The following is a 22543-nucleotide window of genomic DNA, read 5'->3' as shown; positions in this document are numbered from 1 at the left end:
TACGGCTTGCACAACGATACGCGGGGAGCCCAATATGGCACCTAGAAGATTAGTACATGTAGGTTAGCACATGTGTTGCACTCAGAAGAAATTGCGTAGGTTAGCAGGTGTATTGCACGTGAACTGTGCAGGCTAGCACATGCATTAAGAAGGAATTGGGTAGGTTAGCACATATATTGCACTTAGAAGAAATTGTGTAGGTTATCTGAGGAACCAGGAAAGAGACGAAGACGCAGAGGACTCATGGTGATTGGTATAAACCTTTATTAAATAATAAAGGGGGTTGGAAAATGGCTCACTGCCCCTAATCTAGGAGGTAGTTTCCCTACCTCAACCAAAAACTAAGCGCCTGTCCTGTGTCAAGATGTCCATAGCAAAAAATGTCATGTGCCCGAAATTCTATCCTAGCCCTCTCATTCTAAAAGTAACTGTAAGGTGTTAAGGGTATTGTCTTTGGCTTGGAAAGTGCACAAATGTTCAAATTCAACAAAAAAGGTATAAATCCAACAACAACAAAATGGATAATGTTTACAGTTCCAGGGAATGGCTCCCACCCCCAGGTTTCTCTCCAGCAAAACAAAAGTTCAAAGGAATAACCTAGTTGTTTATGGTGCAGGAGTATAAACCCCCTCTTGGAGTTGCCATAGACTCCAGGGGAAATCACTCCCTTCCCCAGGTCTTTTCAACATTCAATACAATTCAAAATCCTAATATTTGTGATATTTGTGTGAAGCTGCTTTCTGCCCGGACACTGCTGCTTCGAACCTAAAGACCAGCATTGCGAGCCGACAAGGGGCTCTTGCTGGTGGCTGAGCGCTTCCTGGAGGAGGCGGGGCTTGCTCGCCACACGTGACTCATCACGTGATCTCGAACGTCCTCAAAGGACAGAGCGGAGCGGCCGAGCGGCGTGATATTTGTGTGAAGCTGCTTTCTGGCCGGACACTGCTGCTTCGAACCTAAAGACCAGCATTGCGAGCCGACAAGGGGCTCTTGCTGGTGGCTGAGCGCTTCCTGGAGGAGGCGGGGCTTGCTCGCCACACGTGACTCATCACGTGATCTCGAACGTCCTCAAAGGACAGAGCGGAGCGGCCGAGCGGCGTGATATTTGTGTGAAGCTGCTTTCTGGCCGGACACTGCTGCTTCGAACCTAAAGACCAGCATTGCGAGCCGACAAGGGGCTCTTGCTGGTGGCTGAGCGCTTCCTGGAGGAGGCGGGGCTTGCTCGCCACACGTGACTCATCACGTGATCTCGAACGTCCTCAAAGGACAGAGCGGATCACCCTTGCGGCGTTAAGCCCGGTAGGGGTAAAGGCCGACTACTGTTACGTGACTGTTGCGTGCTGAAGGTGCGGACCACTCAGAAGATTCGTGTACGCATATTGGTCACTCAGGTGAGAAAAAACATAACAGTGTACATATCACTCTATAGAACCTGATTGTCGCCATAAAACCATAGTGCAGATCAAGGGCATTCATAGCACCATGGGTAAATCAAAGCCTGCCAAATCGCGGTACGATTTGCGCAAAGGGAATGCTGGGAAACTGGATAATTTACCACTTGAAAGCCCTAAGATTGATAAACAAACTGGAACAGATGGCGCAGCGGCAAAAGGCACGATTCCGGCTTTTTTTGCTAAAGATAATCCTAAAGTACCATCTTCCATTGACAAACCGACAGTTGATGAACACTATCCACCTCTCTTGCCCCCTCAAAACAATAATGAGGCTCTTGATTTAACAAACTATAACGATATTGATAATAACTCACTTCTTGACCTTTGTCTATCTATCCAAAAATCAATGGCCTCTTTTAATCAACCTTATATTCCCCAGAAGCTCACTCCAATAGTGGTAGAAGCACAAATTTTGACTGAGGCTCATAATGATCACCGGAAACTTTCACCCTCAAGTAGCCCTAAACACACAGGCAATTCTACTTCAAATTTGTCTGGAATACACCCTATTCATCTTACTCCCACTGCACCTGTAGCAGGACGTTTATCGGCTTCTCCAGACCTCTATATTGACACGGAAGATCGGGAACATTCCGGTAGAGATTTGAGCAATGTTATCGAAAGCTTAAATAATGTAGCAATTGCAGAACTTCAAGCCTCTATGGCCTCCGTCCAATTTGCTCTGAAAATTCTGTTAAAGCTATGTGGGAAAATTCACAGTAATTTTTTAGCTCAACCAGGAAACATTAACTTTATTGAAAGTACGGACCAAATACCGCTAAAAGCACCTATACCGAAGGGGGGTCGGGAGTTAACGATCCAGCCAGAAGAGGCAAACTTGGGGGAACCTAAGGAGATTGCAGCTGAAGTACCCCTAACCAAAAAACAACATCGACAACTAAGACGAGAGGCAGCAAAAAATGTAGCAGTCGAGATAGCCTCCCCCTTGCCAGCCACTATTGCTCCTGCTGTACGATCCAAAAAAGCAAAAAAAAGGAATCGAAAAACAAAGAAGCGTACGAATAAAGGAGCAGGAACTCTAACAAGCTGGATCATCCCAGACATACCTCAGGAAGCTACCAGTACGATTCTGGAAGAGCAAGACTACGATATGAGTAATAACTCAATGGATGATTCCTCAAATTGCTCTTCCTCATCTGGGAACGCGAGAAATGAGGAAGATGAACATCATGATCCCATAGAGACAACAGACAATGAGGACTTTAATGCCAGTAAAATTTGTGTTATTAAAAATCTAAACCAGAAGAAAAGGGATAAGTGGCTCACAAGATCCGAACTTCTGATAAAACTTCATCAGATCCCCCAATTGCGTGTTATACGCTCGGAAGATTTTTCTTTTGTGGAACCACTTACAGTACGAAACCCTAATGTCACAGCCCTTCATTGCTGTGTTATGGCATCAGCTAAATTAATCCGCTCCCACAAAAAAAGCCTTATGCGAGTTGGGATAGAGGTGGATGCCTGTAAAGAGAAGGAGGACCCCTGTCTCCCAAGTGACGAGCCTGCTCCATCTAAGGCTAATGGTTGCAAACCCGCCCAACCTTTGGGGAAGAAAGTCCAGATGGCGGATATTCAAAACACGCTGAAATGGCTGGCCGATTCATTACCAATGGTACTACAACAATCATGAGATTATTCCCTACTGAGCTGGAACACCCATGGCCACCAACATTTTCTTACTGACAAGGGGTCTTTATCACTCATCAACAGTTACCCCATTATATTGCTGCAAGAAACTTGGCTATTACGGCCCACGGCCATGGATGGATACACAACCCATCACACCCTGGCTAAGAAAGGACAAAGGGGGCGCCCCTATGGGGGTTTAGCCATTGGTGTGTCAAATAAAATCAAAAGTAAAATGATTTCAGTAGAGAGTAATTATATTTGTGCCGTGGCTTTATCCCTTAGGATAAGAGAGGTCTGGGAAGAAACATTATTAATAAATATCTATAATCCCCCGGGGGCAACATATAGAGAGCATATACAAGACGTTTTAAATGACCTTCTCAGCAATTGGAGGTTATCAAATGATAAATATCTTGTCATTGTCGCAGGGGACTTAAACTGCCGGATAAACTATGGAGGCGGCACCACCAATAATCGGAACCTAGCCAGCAAAAGCTACTGGAAACAGAGATACACCGATAACGAGGGAGAATGTTGGAGTAGTTTCTTTGAATGCTGGGATCTTGAAGTAATTAACGGCAGGACAAAGAATGACAGACCCGCAAAATTCACTTGGAAAAATGGAAGGAGTGGAAGTACCCTCGACTATATCTACACGAGTGCGGAAATTGCAAACATCATCGAAGATATGGCAGTAAGGGAATGTATCTGGAGCGACCATGATCCCTTGACACTTAATTTGGGATCCCATATACCAACTGAGAGAATGGCAAATCTAGGAGAGCTGATAGCCAACCATTCTTTAAATCGCATATCCTGGTCAGCACAAAATGTGATGAAGGCATCTATGGCATCCGGTGATTGGGGACTTGAACAGTCTAAACTATTCTCACAGATGTCGCCTGAACAAATCGAAGGATGGATCAGCTATTTCTCTGGCTTGCATGGTTCCTATAAAATACGGATGATGGCAGGAAAGTTGCCGCAAGAGTTAATTTATGACCGTGCCATCAGAGATCAGAAGCGCAAGCTTAGAGGTGAAATCCGTGCCACTAGAAAGGACCTGCATTCCTTCAATGATAAAGCATCTATAATAAGAAAGCTGAAGGCTGCTTATCAAAAATGGTTAAAAATTCATAAAAGGCATAGGAAATTGGAGAGATGGCAATCTACAGTTAAATCTTTATGTAGTAAGAACTCCCGTAAAATATGGTCCATTCTAGGAGAGGTAAAAGGCAAGAAGATCACCAATATGGTGAACCCCATTTGCAGTGACAAATGGATATCTCATCTGGAAAAACGAAATGCCGGGATTAGCAATAAGCCTTACTCTCCCACCTCTCCTAATCCTCCTACTCCTCCTTTTCATGTCACCATTAAGGACCTACAATGCAGAATTAAGGAATTAAATTCCTCACGAGCTCCAGGTCCTAATGGTCTCTCGAATGTAGTGATGAGAAACAACTCAATGTTCTGGGCCAATCTGCTAAAAATTCTGTTTGACAAAATCATGTCCGATGGACCTATACCAACATCTTGGCAAGAGGCCATCATTATACCTGTCTTCAAAAAGGGCAGCAGGAACGATCCTGAGAATTATCGATTACTATCTATGCTAGATTGTACCGGGAAGATGTTTGCTGCTCTCATTCTTAATGAACTTCAAAAATGGACTGAGGAGACGGGCATTTTGGATCAATTCCAATGTGGTTTTAGGGCTGGCCATTCCACATCACAATCTTTTTATCATGAATACCCTAAGCAACAAGGCTTTGATACGTACTAATCCTCCACTATATGCACTTTTTGTAGATTTTAGGGTCGCCTTCGACTCAGTTAATCGATCTCTCTTATGGGACAAATTAAAGAATTTCGGCTGCCCCGCATCTCTGCTATATTACCTTGAGCTGCTACATACTAATAACACCGTACAAGTTAGGCTGGATAACCAGGGAGCAGTGACTAAACCTATCCCCTTGAAGCGAGGGGTAAAACAGGGATGTGTGACGGCCCCCATTTTATATAATATATTTGTATCTGATGTGCCTAATTGCTTTTTGGGGATAAACAATTGTCCCCCTAAGATAGGTTCTCACCATTGCCCCATACTGGCCTATGCGGATGACCTGGTGATATTAGACCACACTTTCAGTGGAATGCTCAGGTCAACCAATCAGTTATGGAGATATGCAGAATCCAACGAACTCACCATTAACCACAGTAAAACCAAATTAATGCTATATGCAGCAGGAAGGGTCGCCAGGCCTCGTATGATGGTGGGCCCAATCGAAATTGAATACACATTTTCATATAAATATTTAGGGGTAGAGTTTGATTATAAAGGAAACTACCATAGGTGTATTCAGGAACGTAGAACAAAGGCTGCCCAACTTTCAGCATTAATTTATAGATTTACATGTGAGCAATGCGGCTTCTCTATATGGGCAGCTCGCCAACTTTATCTGCAATGTCTGGCCCCCATGGTCATATATGGTTTAGAGTCCCTGACCAATATGGACCTTGGTTGGTTACAACTTGTGGAGGGGAAGTTCTGGAGAAAAGTTCTTAGTCTCCCTCGATGCATTCCCATGGCTACGATTAGGCTTGAGCTGGGCATTCTTTCTCTTAAGGCTATGGTTCTGAGGAAAAGGTTGGAATTCTACATCAGGTTTAACAACAGACCTACAAACAACCTCCTCAGGACCTTTAAAGAGGATACTTCTGCGGGCAAACAGATAAAATTTGAAACCCAGATTAATACTCTGATTGAAGAAATCAGTTGGTCCCCGGAGTGGGGTAGGGAAAATGAACACCTGATTATTAGTATGCGAAATCGCTTAAAACTATGGGATTGGCAGAGTAATTTTATTCATCTGGGACGTCTGAAAAGCTATGGCTTCATCACATTCATACTCTATACCTATATGAAGCCTCAGATATATTTAAATCTATGCCCGTCGGACCAATTGAGGCGCTTTATACTACTCTTACGCTTCAATTATTTACCAGTTTTGACAGCCCGTGGCGCATCAATGGGCCTGCCTACCACAGCTAGATACTGCAGAATATGTGAGTCTATATCTACGCCGGAGACGGCATGCCACGTACTAACAAAATGTAGTAGGCTAAAAACGAGGCATATGAAATATCTGAAGGAATTTGTCCATGACAATGATCAAATCACACACCCAGATTTTTGGAATCAATGTACCAATTCCCTAAACCCTAAACTGCACCTAGCACTTTTCCAGGTGTGGCGTGAGGCTACTACATATTTGAAAGCAAGCACAAGGGTGGCCATCCATATGCATAAGGGGTTTTACCTTTAGCAAATAGTCTTATAATATTTATTTAAAACTTTATTATGGATCTGATCTGTATAATTGTTTCTTTTCTGCCTCGATTGAACGATCGATCTGTGATGAATTTTATAGTGTCTATAATGATTTCTTTTTGTATATCTCAACTTATTTTACAGTTTAAGTGTTTAATGTAATTTATGTGTAAAGTTTTTACATTTTGTATAAAACTGTATCACATTAATAATAAATAAAATAAATAAAATCCTAAGGGCATGAGTCTTCCTTGGGATTCTCTTTCCAAATACCACAACTTGGGTGCAGGTCACAGACTTGCAAAAACACCTGGTATACTCTCCTGCCAGGTTCCTTTACTTTGTTCATGGACTTTCAGGATGGAAGGGCATATGCTCAGCCCCCGCCTCCGAACCGCAAGTTCCTCTTACCACTAGTGTATTTGTATCTCCCCAAATACTGGGATCATGAAAATCAGTTTGTGAGGTAAATCGTAGGAAATTGGCCTCCTATTCCAATTAGGGACTGCCTTCTCCAGCTCCCTCCCGAGGCCAGAACTTCTACTGGGGGCTTGCAGACTTTAGGACTCCCCCCTTGACTTCTCCAACCCCGCTCAGGTCCTTTTCCGCATCCGCCCTCTCTCTGCGCTTCGGGTGGAGCATCTCTGGAGCTGGTCTGTGTGTCGTTCCGGCTTCACTTGCCAGCATGAAGCTCCTCCTTTGCCTCGCGTCCCGTTTCATCGTCTCTCCTGCCTGCTGGAATTCAGCTATGCTCCAGACGCCGCCTCCCCCTTCGTGCCGCTTCTCTGCCTTGCTCACTGCCTCCTGAATTCCCAGCCCGAGCTGGGAATTTTCCTCCACACTTCTCCCATGGCTCCTTGCTTGCCTGTCCACCTGACAGCTTAGGCTTCTTCGGCAGGGACTAGCCGGTGGGATCTCCCTGCATTGCTCAGCTGTTCCATCTTTGAACTCCCTCTTTGAAGAAGGGAGTCGTACAGAGCCAATTGGATTTCTGCAACTGCCACACTGCTCGCTTCACTTCAGTCAAGCAACCTTCATTCTGGTTGCCTTCTTGCTCGTGTCAGTCTTTTCTGGTCTATTGTACAGGATGTTTAAAAGTTCTATTCCCAGATGTCATGGGATATTGAGGGATGTTAATCCCAGTATGCCATGAGGTACTGAAGGGGTATCCCTAAAAGGGAAGGGGGATACCATGTCTCACCCAATGATGTTGGTTCACTTCCCTGAGGGTCGCCTCGCCTCAGGTGATCCTTCCTCATAGCCACCCTCAGGTAGCAGCTGCCATCCCCCCCCTGGCCACGTGAGGAGAGGCTACCTCCGGGAAAGGAAGGATGACATCACATTCATCACAGTTAGCAGATGTATTGCACATGAATAACTGAAAGCTAGCACATGCATAGCACATTAAGAACTGGGAAGGTTAGCACATGTACTGCTCTAGATGAAATTGTGATGGTTAGCACATTTCACTTAGAAGATCTGTGAAGGTTAGATCGATTTGAGGTGGGCAGTGTGCTGCACTTGAATGGATCTGTTAGTGGGCACTTTGTGTTGCACCATAATGTTAGCTTGCGATTGCGCTTGAAGATATATGATGGTAACCTGTCCATTAAACTTAAGAAGATCTATAAGTTAGCCATTGTCCCACAAAGATATATGCAGGTATCCTTGATATTGCAGATGCCTGATGGTAGTCTATTATGGAATTTAGAAGATATATAGTAAGGCTATAAAGGCAGCCGGCCTATCGCGTTTAGAGAAGCATATGACCCTGATATCTTAAGGTAGCCTGACTGTCACGTCTAGAAAATATACTAAGATAGCCCGTCTATCTGTGCTTAGAAAACTTTGAGCATAGCTTGTCTATAGAGCCGAGCAGAGCCCAGGAGGGTAGCTTGTCTTTTCACACTGCATTGTCCACAAGGCTTTCTGGGGCCTGGGACCACCTATGTTCACTGATGCCGTCCTAAATACTGTCCCTCCCGAGCCCTCCGCTCATCTACCTCCAACCTTCTGTGAGGGAGTTGGTTCTCCAAGCAGAGATTTGGAGGGAGATCTTTAGCCTCCCTCTGGAATAGCCTCCCTGCCACCCTCCATCTTCAGTGGATCTCCTTAAATTTCGGAAACTACTTAAGAAATTCCTCTTCTCCTCTGCCTTCTCTCTCCCCATCTAACCTGCTAACCTCTCGCTCTGCTCTATCCCTCTCTCCCTCCTTTTACACACAGCATGTCGACTGTCCGCCGGGAGTTCCTCAGAGTCTCACATGTGCACGGCACCCTCGCCAGTCCTCCAGCACTTGCCTCAGGGCCTGCACTTGCTTCACTGCTACTACACTGGGGCAATTACCCATTGAGAATGACATCTCTCAGCAAGTACCCAGTTTCTGACCAACTGGGCGTATCTGGATTCCCCCCTGCACTTGTCCTCCCCTTCTCCTCTCCTGTATCATCTGTGCACTTGCATGATCTGAACGTATCATGCCTTGAAGATCCTCTCTTTCCCTCCCTGTCTCCCCTCCTGCATGGTGTCGCCTATATGCTCTTGGAAAAACTGCAGAATCGTCATCAGACCTATTTGTTGTTATCTACACTGTTAATTGTTTATGTTTATGTATGCTTGTAACACACTGATAGCCCCCGGGCATCAGGGCGCGGAGAACCCAGAAAGGTCAAAACATCATAAGCCAAACTAACGATAATAGAGTGGAGTTATCTGGCTTATCTATGATCTCTGAATTGTATTATATGCACTTACTCTGCCTGGCAGACTGGTTATCGTTCAGAAACTCAGGGGCTCTGAATGACTTGTTTCCCCCCCCCCGTTCCCTCCCTCCTTGAGTGCCTTGAAACACTTGCCTTTTGTATAGGCGCTTTACAAACAAACATTACCTTACCATACCATAAACAGACAATCTGATCACACAACGAGATCAAAGATAAGCTCCATCTGAGTTTATGGGTACGTATAAACACATCACTTCGGTGGGCATCTGCAGCAGGCACGGCTGTCCATCCACACACATTAGAATGCAGCAACGACTATGACAAATTCAGTCTAGCAAGACACGAAATATCTTTGTCTCCTTAAACCAGACTTGCCTCAACACCTCTGCCATTAGAATGCAGCGAAAACCTAGGACAATATTCGGTCTAGCTGGACACATAATGAATTGCTTGCACCAGCACGCTCTCGTGACCATCCTCATGCCTGACCACTCCTACCAATGCGTCCACCCACACAGACTCCCAATGTTTGAAGAGGGGCATGAATAGGATTTTCAGAGAAGGCAGAAGGTGGCGGCTAGCTACGGTGGGGGTGAGGGGATGGTTTGGCTTTGTCCTTCTGCCTTCCAATCTTGCCACAGGAACTCTGATGGAAGGAATGAGACGTAACCACCAATAAGAACGGGTCGATCTTCTGCTGGCATCATGCAACAGCTTTTTAGCACGCCGGAGCCCTTTTCAGATGTTTTCCTTCTATTGCAATAGCTCCGGCTGACTTCAACCAGACCTAAGACGCGATCCATGAAGTCTTTGTTTTTAAATGCCACATTTTGTGACCATCTTAGTTCTACCCTCTATTCAATAAAAGGCATGTTTGCTCAGAGTATTAATTCTTTCAAGAATCACCTACAGGAGCGCACTGCAGGAGGCTTCCGTCTCTGGTTTCAAGAAAGTACACCCATTGTCCCAGCAGGTCGTTATGAGTTTAAACATGGGTTACCCCAATGTCCACATGTGTGAACTAGCATTACCACTTGGAAAAAGCTCAGGTGTGCCGATATGAGTTTACTGCCCCAAGGGGTGGGGCGGCTGGGGGCAAAGGGGGTGGTAAACTGAGGTGAAGAATGGAGATTTTCAGAAATCGCATGCTGTACTTCTGAAAAGCTGCATCTACATGTTCCCATGCCCTATTTGGGGATGAGAATGGGTCAGGTACACACAAGGGGCACATCCGACTACTATACCATGTACTGCGGGTGCTCAGAAGGGTCAGTAATAACCCTTCGGCGCTTTACATTGGATATGGGGCGAGTAGGTGGGCACCCCCAAGTGTTCCTCTGCACACGTTTCACTTATGAGCAAGTGTGCACTCCATGAACATAAGTGGAAAAAAAAAATCAAATGTGTGGTTGGGGTCTTTTCATATTCTTCCCTCCACTTTTTGGCGGTGGCACAAATTGATGGATTTTTATGAGGAATTACATACAACTCATTACTTGGTGACATTTACTGCAAACCGATTTACTATTCAGTAACACACGCAGTAAATACCCGAGTCCCATAATCTGGTGGGCGGTAAAAACCATCGTCATACTCAAAATGGCTGCCCTAGTCTGCACAGAGAAATCGGACATGCAAAATAACCCTGGCTTTGCAGAGCGCCTTACCGCCATCCCGATCCTGTCGCCGCCGGTGCGCATGGAGTCGCGCTGCGGCAGCGATCTTCAACTCCAGCTGCTTCCGCTTCACGGCATCGGTGGGCATTGGGTCACTGAAATGGGGTCTCAGGCGGCACTTTGGAGCTTTGGGGGCGTCTGCCGTTTCATGGGTAATGTCAGAGCTTGACCTGCGGCAACTTTGACTTGCGTGCTACAGAACAAAGACAAAGGGACACAGCCTTCTGAATAAAACATACTGCACTTATGGATGCTACATTTGATACAAACACAACAGGAATAATACATGCACATGCCATGCTATGCTATGCTATGCTATGCTATGCTATGTAATCGGCCTTGCCTTGGAAATTAACACACATTCTTCAGGCTTTTGTTTCACTTACCTGATCACAGTACACCTGGCAGGCAGCCATGGGCATCTTCACTCTAAGGGAAGAATCCTACATAGTGGAGCTGCATTTTGTTAGGGACAGCGCTGGGGCCGCTTCCTGGGCAGAATGATTTGAACATTTCTGGATTTCGCAGGGTGGTCTTTTGGGGTTGTGCTGACTGCATATGTTGAGAATTGGTCGCCCAAGGCAATCCCAATGGGTCTGGGTGGTCATCCCAAAGCCTCTGATTATCCGACAGTCCTGTGGGGGCTTAACTGAGCCCCCTCCACCTTTTGGTCATTTTTGGGTGGTTCTGCAGGGATTGACCAACTCGCTGTTGGTGCTACAGAACATGACCAATTGTTGCCCCGGATAATGCGGTTAATGGTTTTCCAGAGGTTGTTGCAGTCTCTGTTGAAATTGATTTGTTTCCCACTGCTAGCATTCAGGGAATTCTGGGTGTGCACGATATTGGCTGCTCTCTCCTAGTGTACCTAATGTTTTCAGACCTTGCTTCGTTCCCAAGCAGACTAGAATCCAGAGGAATATTGCAAGACCCTGTGTGTAAGGCTACATGACATATCTGAGCCTAACCTTTAGCTACTTGTGTTAAGGAGTATGGTGTGCAACAGTTAACTTTCAGCAGGTTTGCATGATTTTGGAGTAGAAATTAAGTTTAAATATGCAGGTTAAGACATGCCGATTGTGCCCCATGGGGCTTCTTGTTTTTCAGATTGTAAATGGTTACATTTGCCCCAAAAACAATCAGAAAGATAAGAAGGTACCGGGCCTGGAGCGTTTAAGAAGTTGGGACTGCTTAAACCCTGGAGGTGGATTACCTGGAGAGATACAAACTAAAGCAAAGATCAGGTCTGGAAACTTGACCTGAGCTGGAGAGAGTGGTGGATGGCAGAGTTTACGAGAGACCAATGCAAAGTATGCGACTGCGAGCCTCCAGGGAACCACAGAGATGGGTCCCCATTCATGCTTCTGTAAAACATGAAGCAGACGTGAGCAACTATGGTGAGCCACTTGAGATAGAGTAAGAAATGGGTAGAGGTTGGCTTTAGCTAAACCTTTGAAGGGGAGAGACCACCAGGGGGCACGGGGAAACATGGCCGCATAACACCCAGCTCCCGCTCCCTCCGGCATCAATGCGATAAGGAGCCTTATTACACCGTTTTGAAGTGATTAATGGGTGCTGAAGAACGGCGAAAGGGGTGCTATACCCCCCCAAGCAAATATTGTAGGCAGAGCCCAAGCGGGAGCAGTGTTTGGTGAGTGGGCCCGCCCGGACCCGACTGTCAGCAGAGTGCCGGAGAGAAGGCCCTTCCCTGTTCGGTGAGCGAACATGCGACTCCCCTGGAGAGGGTCGGAGTGCTCCTGGTGGGGCCTGGCCTGTCTGCAGCACTCAGAGAAGGAAGAGGTGGAGTCCCAGAGGACCCCCTGCCAGGCAGGAGCCGTCCGTTGATGCAGCGCCTCGGAGGCTGTAAGGCCAAAAGTGAGAATTGATGGACCCAGAAGGGAGAGGGTCCATGGCAGCGCAGTGAGCAGGTGGGGAACCCAGCCTGCACCGCAGAGGAGCAGCGAGAGGTGGCAGGAGGGTGGGGGGTAGGTCCTGCACACAGTAGCAAGCCCAGAGTGCGGCTGTGACATCAAAGAAGGAAAGGAGCACCTGCAGCTTGGGGCCCGCAGCTGTGACAGAGCCAGAAACGGGCTCTGGGAGGCCCTTCCTCACACAGAAGCCTTCCCAGAGCGCAGTTGCGGTGACAAAGGAGACTGGGAGAAGTGGAGCAGGCTCAGTTTATGCTGAGTGCCTCCCCAAAGAGGTTAGTGTTGGGGGGGGCCAGTCAGACTCCCATATGGGTATTGGAAGGTGCTCTCAGAAGGGACTGTTCAAGTATCACACACAGTCTGAATACAAGTGCCAGAGATATGTAACTGGAATCTCCACCACACTAGAACTGGATGAGGTGGTGGCAACAATAGGAGGTCTCACAGGCACACTGTCCTGCTGGTGGGGGCCTACAGCAGAGTGGGGACAGTTGCCAGACCCGGCAGTGAGGAGGCCTGAGTGAGGAGGGAGTGGTGGGGCCGTTCCTCACCAACCGTGGTTGGGCTGCCTCAGCACAGAGAGGAGTGTCAGAGCCTAGGTGCGAAAGGTGGACCACCTACAGGAGAGGACCTTGCCCGGCAGAGGGGAACTTATCAGAGACTGCGGCTTCAGCTGCGGACTCTGGTGCAGACGGCCACAGGTAGCCAGTAAGAATTGAAGGAGGGAGGGGTACCGATCCATCCCTTGCATTCTGTGTGTGAGGCTTGAGCTGGCCACTGTGCGCTGCGGCCTTGCTGTAGTGCGTGAGGAGCAGTTGCAGAGGTCGCCATCTTCCCTCAAGGACACATCGGGGTGGGGATTGTGGACGCAGATGTGAAGGCTGAAGGAGGGGCCCGCAAAGGGGCTCGGAAAAGCTGTGCAGAAAGGACCCGGACCCCCATGAGGGAAAGGGCATCGAACCTGGGGACAATGTCGACTGGAGAACCAGTCAGAGTAGCGAGTGGATCACAGGAGGGGAGGATGCTGGCAGGGGTCCACGTTTCAAATTTTGCCACAAAGGATGACATTGGCCGTGTCTTGCCGGATTTTTATTTTATTTTGCATTATTGGCTTATTACAAAACCTTTTTACAAAGAAAACAGACATAACCAATTCCACCATTCTCAATAGCTTTGAAAAGTCCAGCATCTAAAAAGAAATATTAAAATTCATCAACATACTATTTATCGATTTTTCCCCACAATTTCAAGGCCCAGAGGCTATGTGAGGACCCAACGCACACCACCACGAGTAAAAATAAACCATTACACTTCTCCCCCAACTTCTTCGTACCTAAAGTGCAGAAGCCTCATTAAAGCCCTTGGCATCTAAGCCAAAAGACCCTCAGCATTTCTTAAAAACAGGAAAGTAACGAAATGTCACCCTCATTAGTGCGCCCCCGCAGTCACTGTGACTTTGGGGGTGCACAAAATGGGGGCGACATTTACTGCACCCAAGCAGAACTGGGGTTGCAGAGGTGTACCCCGCTCTACTTGGGTGCAGTAACGGGAGACGGGGGTTGCAGGGATGCCCCCCCGCTTACCATTGTGTTAAGCGGGGTACAGGGAAAAAAAAAATGAAAAGCACCTTGCGGCGTCAGCTGGAACACACGTTAGTGGGAGCAACTGACACCGCAGAGATAGGAGGGTGTAGGAGGCACACAGAATTGTGCCGTCGTAAAGGTAAGTGGGGTAGGGGGTCAGAAAGGGAAATGCGGGCACAGTGATCTATCTGATCACTGCGCCACGTCGTAATTGGCATCAATATTTTCGCCAGCGCAGTTACGGGCGGCGCAGTGATAACATTACTTAAAAACACTTTCCAAAAAGGATACTGCCAATAAGGGGAATCGTACCAAAATGTAGCCCTCACAATTACGACGGCCAGAAATGACGACTTTTTTTTTTAGACCCCACTCCCCTTACATCACAAATATTTGTTGGGGGTATAGAATATAATAATATGCGGGGGATGGGGCGGGGTCTCCCCCCCGCATGTATATGTGGTGTAAAGGGGTTAAAAAAAAGTTGCCATTTTTCATCTGTCGGAATTGTGAGGGTTGCAATAATCACATAGATCCTCAATAAGGCCAATGAAAAACTTTCCCCACTCAGTAAAAGATTGCACCATTGTAAAGAACCTAGTTCTCAACTCTGAGGGAGGTGCAGAATAGCAGTACATGGCTGATGTTTTCCATAGACCCAGGTCGTTTACAAAAACTACACTGGACGTGACTATTTCTTTCAAGGCCGCACAGACAGAACCTCTTGTAGGGAATACGTTGAACCTTAGCCTCAAACTGAGCTGCAACGAAGCCGTTTGGAGATTTGGTCTGATAACTTGAGACTACCATTGGCCCATGCTTTATTTCTTAGGTTATAAAACAATGTGAACAGATTTGCCTCCTAAAATGTCACAATCCAATCATCTCTCCACAGGTTCTTTTAAACTCTCAGTGGATTTAGTCTCAGATCTTCTTCCGTAGATCTCCAATAGCTCCCCACAATAAAGTTTCCACCGTGCCCCGTAGTATTGTTCCGTTTAGGAGCTGAAGAATTGGAGAAGGCGAGTCCAAAAGACACTTCCTACACAGGGACAAGGACTTCCATTCCACTATTGCCTTCAACGCGATCAAACAAAATTGCCACCTGATCAACTGTATTGTTGTTGATCTTGGAAAACACAGCACTTTCTTCCAGGTAAGCCCCTCCGCTATGGGGCATACTGAGTGTCATACTGAGCACAGGAAACTAGAAAAGAAAGTCACAGCAATTTTGAAAATTCTGCCAGCAGCCAGCGAAGTATTTATAATTGCTCTGCCCTTCATTTTATGTTTTCTGTGCTTCCCTGGGCTTGGGGAGCACAGACAACGTAAAATGAAAGTGAAGGCAGCCTCCTCTCCATGTTAAACTCTGCTCTGGCTGCAGGAAGCAAAAGCTCCCAGTAGGGGGCTTTTGCTGCTTGATTATTGCCGCCAGAGCAGAGCTTAAAATGCACAGTGGAGGCTGCTTGAAATGACAAAAGGGATGCTCCCATGTAAACACTTTGAGCCTCATTTGCTCCTAATTTTACATAGGAACTTTCTTTAAAAATGTGTTATATAGATTTCGATTATTGCCCATCTTTTGGGACAATAACATTTTTGAGTGCACTTCCCCTTCATTGATCTTTATAATAACAATAATCAAATTAATTACCCCCCCCAGACATTGAGCACGCTCTTTGAGGATATGGAAAGATGGTTTAGGCTCACCCTGTCGTGGTTGGGTAGGTTGAATGCCATCAAAATGACGTTCCTTCCCAAAGTAGTCTTCCTTTATCAGGCACTGCCCATTGCAATGCCGGAGGTCCACTTTATGTAAACAAAGCATAAGCTGAAGAAATGTATATGGCAGAGGCAGACACAAAGGGTGCCCTACAGGCTGCTGATACAACCAAAGGGAGGGGGGTGGGGTTGCCAGACATGCATCTTTATTATAGATCAGCACAATTTAGAGCACTGATCCCCCCCACACCCTCCTGAGAGCAGATACTCAAAGGAAGTGGGTGCATATCAAAAATTATTGACCGAGGCCAGTAACGTAGGAGTGGTTATGGGCGCCCCCAACAGCGATTCTGCAGAAGGTACATGAGCATCGCATCTTGGGTCCATTGTGGGCATTGTGGAGATTAAAGAGAAATGGCGGGAGTTCCGACATGGCCCTGGATGTTGAGCCACATATGGGCACCCCAGATACGGGATGGCATTCCGGACCATGCCCGGTTTCAAGACTGATACGAAGCAGGGCTGGAAAGGGTGGGTCAGGTTGTGAAGAGAGAGGAGTTTAAAGGCTTGCCTGTACTGGAGGAGGGTTTGGGCATAGGGTCACTGTTAGTGTTTAAATACTTGCAATTAAAAGGGGCGTTAATGAAGCCAGGATCTGAGGGGACCCCACAGAGGAGCCCGACGGCCACGGACGAGATATTGGGAACAGAGGTCTCCATGAAGGGTTTGATTTACAAATTATATCGGGCGTTGCTGGCACAATGTACAAGAGAAGATAGGAAAAGCACATGGGGGTTGAGTTGGATGTTGAGCAGTGGGAAGTGTTATGTAAGAAAGCACACAGGATATTGATTGCCTGTTAATACAAATTGTACAGAATTAAGCTATTGTATAGTTCTCAGTGTTACCCGGTGAGGTTATCAAAGATGTTTGCAGGAATAGACCCTAAATGTTGAAGGGGTTGTGATCAAAGGGCAGATTATTGGCATATTGGGTGGGGGTGTGCGAAGGTACAGGATTATTGGAAGGAAGTCCTGGGGTGGATAAAATCCCTGGATGGCGTTGAGAGAACTCTCGTCCCCAAGTTGGTGCTATTCAGCGTTGAGGAGCGCGAAAGGGAGTGGAGGAGGCTCCCCCATATGGTTTATTTTCTTTTGCTAGCCACGCGTGCGTGCCTGCCTGCCTGCAGTGGGATGGAAGAGGGCTTTGCTCCCCACTGAGCGACAATGGGCCCCGAAAGCCCGGGATATTTATGAGATGGAACTGCTGACTGGTCAGCTACGTGGTAAGTGGCCGACGTGTGCGCTGGAGTGGACACCCTTTCTTGATAAGTATGGTCATGACTGAGGACACCTTAGGTGAATGTGAGTGACATGGGGGAGGAGGAGGAGGAGGGGAAAGTATTCTCATGGCGCCCTTGAGGAGGTGGAGGGTATAGGTGACTGGAGCGCGTGGGCCAGACGTCCAACTTGAGGGTGGTGTAGACTCCATTGCAAAGAATGGGTCGTGGTGTCTCGTACCTGGGACATTTTCCGTATCACCCGCATTATACGCTGCTCGGGGAAGAGGGGTGAATTGCCGGTGAGGGTTTTCATTGGGGTAAATTTAAAGTGAAAAAAGTCTGGTTGTCGAAAGCGAAAATATGGGATTGTACTATGTATATTTGTGATTTGTGCTATGTGACAACTGCCAATAAAAATGGAGGAAAAAAAAGGAAATAGACTCTGGAGGGATTGGGGCTCCATTGGGGTCCAGGGACAGACAACAGGACGATGACTGAAAGTAGAAAGTGGTAAGAGAATTCCCAGTGTTCCTTTCTGGGCCAGTCTGCTACGGTTCTTGATTAAATTTTGACTGGCTTGTGTTACATGTCTTCCTTAGCAAGGCACGTTTGTTATATGTCAGAAATAACAGCATACAATGGTGATCCCATGTATTAAACCCATACTGAAGGCCAGTCCACCTGTAGCGCTCAAAGTGGCAGCCCTCTGAGCTGTGCATGCAGATTAGCACGCGCAGTTTTAGCACCATTTCTGTGTCTGAGCTTTTACAGTGGCTAGTAGTTTCTGCTCGTCAAGGATTCGGGCAGCCCACAGACCCAGGTAGGATGTGGTGGTGCTGAAAGCTGGAAGTCCTGTTCCTCGTGTGTGACCACAGTGGAATGAATCTCCCGTATAGATGACCAGATATTACCCAAGATATGTTATTAGAGTTTAACAAAAATCTAATGATAGATCTCCAGGTGTTCAATAAAAAGGGCTGCTGAATGCAATGTTGAACAGAGATGACAACTGTGACCAAAGACATCCAAAAACCAAAAAATCATGACATACAGTTCTATATTGGAGTTCCTATATTCATATTGGTATTAGTTTGCCTGTGAAAGAGTAAATGTAAATTGTGCGACTAATAACATGCATATGAAAAGGTTGTGAAAAATGCCCCACAAATACATGGGTCCTTGTCCGCCCAAATGCCATAGGTGGAAGCTTTATGGCATAGAGTAAAGATCATGCAAGGCCCTGAAAAGGAGAAATCTGTACTGGAAAGGGATTTGTGGGCTGAGAGAGCATTGAGCATTACAGCAACTCAAGAGGGCCTTACCCCAGTTACCAGTTTCCTGTTTAGCCTCAAAGATGGCTCCTAGAAACAAACAAACCAGAGTTGCACTAATCCAAATATTTCTGGAACCTAAGGTGGCTAGCCCAAATAGCTATTCCGCTCATTAGTCTGTTAAATTAAGCACTCGGTTGGACTGTGGAGTTGAGTTTTCACTCTGGGAGTTTGGATCTGGCCTACAGGACACAGATTTGGCTCTCAGCAACATATGCTTAGTCTATCCTTTTTTAGTAATGGATTCTAAACGACTTTTTATTATTTCATATTTCATGAATCACAAAAAACATATGCAATAGGTGTTGTTTTCAGGATTTCTCAGAGTTAAGAGCTTGCTGCTAAAGTCTGTCAATTCGGGGGCTCAGGTCCCAGAAAGGCAGCATTCTTCGAAGATAAATGGATTGAAAGCCATTCGATTGCCTGTTGGTAACACCTGTGTATATATCTCCTGCTCTCAGGTTTTACATTCTCACTCAAGGGAACATCTTGACCTGAGGGAGTAACTCCTCCCATGGCTCTTTGCGGTCTGGTCTGCTTCCTGAAACCAAGCTGGAGCCACCGTGGGCATTAATTATATGGACACCCTCTCCAAATCCAATAACCTTTAAAGATGTTACATTACACCAGTATTACTTACTTCCCACTGGACTTTTTCTTTACTTTAATACTCCCAACCCAGTGGAGTAGAATTATTAAAATGTTATCCACTTCTGAAAGACCCACTGGAACCTGGGGCTCGAACACTGGCCTCTCCAGGGAGAAGTGGTTCCATTCCTGGAGTTTTGCCAACTCTTACCCTGGTGCATTCCAGAAGTTTTAGCCCTTCATGGCCATCCTATGACAAGGCCCTGGACTTCCAGATATGTGCGTTAAATAGCCCAGTACTATACTTCACGGGAATAGGTCCCAAATGGCAAAGCGAGTGGGAAAGCAATAACCGGGAAGTAAAAACATGCAGTGAAGGAAAACGTGTCAGGAAACCGGGCAGATAGAATAAACGGGCCATTCTTTGTAAATTTCCAGAACTGTTAAGTGCGATCCTGCAATCACTTCTCTGGTCATTACAAAGGAAGCTAAACCCCAATGGGTATCCTCATAGCTTTGCCAGCAATGGCCGCCTGCCTGGGTAACATTGCATATAGAGACAGACATGCGACAGAGAGCGGCTGCTGTTTTACTTACGCTGGGGCTGGCAGGCTGCAGGTCGGCGGGCGGCTCATTATCGGGCTGGTTGCTGTAGCTCGGGGTTGCCATGGGCATTGCAGGAGATCGATTGTTGTCCTCTCCAGAGGGGGTATCGGCTTTCCAGGTGTCGCATGATCCGTCGGCCGCCGGCTCGGCATCGGGTTCAGCGCTGCAGCTGCGGGAGAAAGGAAAGCAACCCAATTAACAGCAGAGCCGCGCAGAGCCACGTGACCTCGAAAGTGGGCCCGCTTTGGTCAATTCGCAATAGTCTCGGTGCTGTCAGAATTCATTGTCTCGAGGTTCAGACCAGGCCAGCTGTGGGCAGTAGTGACAGACCAGCAGCAAACCTACGGCTATTTGCAACAGCTGCCCACACACCAAGGGCCCGTCTTACTGGTTACTAGCCTGACTAAAGTGCTGCCAGGCTGCCTTTAGGTCAGTCCTAATGTAAGAAGCATTATCAAAGCAAACTGTTTTGGCTTTTCTGCGGGAAACCATGATCCCCATTCAGATAGTGTTAACATTGATGTATACATTTCATTGTTCTACAAAGAGGGTGGAACCAGCCCCCAGGCCACACAACTAGCTGCAGTAGGTGCATTAACCCATTGTGCCGTCGACCCCCTGTCCCATCCTGAGACCAGGAGAGTAAATTGGCACATTAGATCCACCTTCTCACTCCCCCGACCCGTACCCCCCCCCCCCCCCCCACCCAGCCATTTGAGGCAAAGTTTCACTAAGAAATTATAATCTTTGGGCGGTGAGAGTCATCTAATAAAATCAGCAGAGCAGTTAAGTCTTTCGCTTCATCACGGGGCATATAAGGATATGGGCAGGACTTGGCCCGGGGCCCACACCGACCAGCCCCAGCCACACCACACCTCGGGCAGCCGTGTAGCAGACTGCCTGCAGGTGTCAGCACTTCGGAAGTACTGACATCTGCAGACAGCCAGTGCAGCGGTGGCTTTGGCTACACGGCTTCCACGCGACTCTGTACTCCGAAAAAGGGAGAGACTGAGCCCTCCAGCCCTACTCCTTTTTTTCAGAGTACAGAGTCATCACGCAGCAGGCAGCCCTTTCATTCAAGGAGCCTGTGGTTTTTAATCACGCGACTACTTGAATGAAAGGGCTGCCTGCTGCGTGAGAGAGCTGGGGCACACTAGTGTCACACCTTCGGTGTGCCCAGCCTGAAATGCCTGGGCGCAACAAAAGGTAATAATGCCAGTGCGCCTCTGCACCCCACTGGCGAGGTGGGGCTCTCGTAAGGGGGCGTGGCCGAAATACACACTCCGGCCACACACCCTAATGAGAACCCCCCCACGGCTCGATTTAGCATCCCACTTAATCACTGGATATGGGCACGATAAGCTTCTGTCCTGTGCCACTGAGCGTTTGTGGCTGGCACAGGATTTTTAATGTAAACACTTTGCTCTCAGAAGAGGTTGGCAGGCTCTTGTTGCAGCCTGTCTTTCCCATCAACATCCCAGGCTGAGAGTTATGTCAGAGTGCTGCATTTTAGCCATCAAACTTGCGCAATTTGGGAGCGAGGGGGCTTACGCCCTCCCACGCTAGTTCCTGGCTATGCCACTGTCTAGAAATCACCACAATACAATTAATGTTATTGCTGGACTTTGCTTCTTGTTTCAATGCAAAACAATAACTACTTATTAATACTAATCTCTACAGGTATATACAAAGAACAAAAATGAAAAAAGCAACGCACTTTAATTGTGGGCTGCGTTCAGGCATAGGCTACAAATTTGCTTAGAAATCAATTGGCTGAAAGCACGCTTGGTGAAGAAGTTTATTACACCAGAAACTGCCTCATAGATGCAATTAACCCATTATTGCCTTTCAGGCAAATGCTTTCATGGCTAGAACATTAGGTTTTAAATCACAAATTTAAAATCACAAATGTGAACATTTAATTAAGCCAGAAAAAACAATGGCAAGCCTATATATATATATATATATATATATATATATATATATATATATATATATATACACACACACATATATATATATATGGGATACATTACTCACCGTAATCGTATTTCTGATGCTTGTATCTGCTTAGATTCACATGCTGTGCATAGGCCGACATCTAGTGGAAGCTGCGGAGTATTACAGTTTGTTTTTCGAAACTCGAAAATGGGCGTCGACACAGGCGTGCCAGTAATACTATCCCTAGTGTGACGTCCACTGTACCCAAGATCCCTCACGCGTCTAGGATCCTCAGATTGTATTTTTTCTGACATGAGGAAGCATGAGGAGTAGCGTGAGTACAGATAATCCAAGCAGATAGACAGAAAGGTAAGACTACAAGCAATCATGCGCCTTCTCTCGGAGGGGAGGAAGGGTGGGTCGCATGTGAATCTAAGCAGATACAAGCATCAGAAATACGATTACGGTGAGTAATGTATCCCTTCTGAGGCTTGTGGAATCTGCTTAGATCACATGCTGTGCATAGATTAGCGAGCAGTACCATAAGATGGAGGTGGGATGTGAGAAGGGTCATGAGCAAACAGGTGTCTTAAAACCGCTTGTCCCACTTGTGTATCTGTCGTGGAATGAGTGTCAATGCAGTAATGCTGAGTAAAAGTGTGAATAGAGCTCCAAGTAGCTGCTTTGCAAATGGTGTCGAGGGGAACATTTGCAATGAAAGCCA

The 22543-nt window shown here is 46.8% G+C and overlaps 1 protein-coding gene across 4 annotated transcripts in view; it reads right to left on the bottom strand.

The window, feature by feature from the left end:
* The window catches only part of LOC138489101 (uncharacterized), a 501288-nt gene that overhangs the window by 65210 nt on the left and 413535 nt on the right, over positions 1 to 22543 (bottom strand). For all 4 annotated transcript variants that reach the window (XM_069616698.1, XM_069616695.1, XM_069616697.1 and 1 more), the window contains 2 exons: positions 19870 to 20047; positions 10830 to 11031 (listed from right to left, as the gene is read on the bottom strand). In XM_069616698.1, coding sequence (XP_069472799.1) covers positions 10830 to 11031; positions 19870 to 20047 — 380 coding nt within the window. The remainder of the gene's footprint in view (positions 1 to 10829; positions 11032 to 19869; positions 20048 to 22543) is intronic.

This window comes from Ambystoma mexicanum, chromosome 9, assembly GCF_040938575.1.
Source record: "Ambystoma mexicanum isolate Mex_15411 chromosome 9, UKY_AmexF1_1, whole genome shotgun sequence".
Classification (NCBI taxonomy): domain Eukaryota; kingdom Metazoa; phylum Chordata; class Amphibia; order Caudata; family Ambystomatidae; genus Ambystoma; species Ambystoma mexicanum.
Note: the sequence above shows the minus strand (reverse complement) of the source record. Positions and strands in the feature narration are given on the sequence as shown.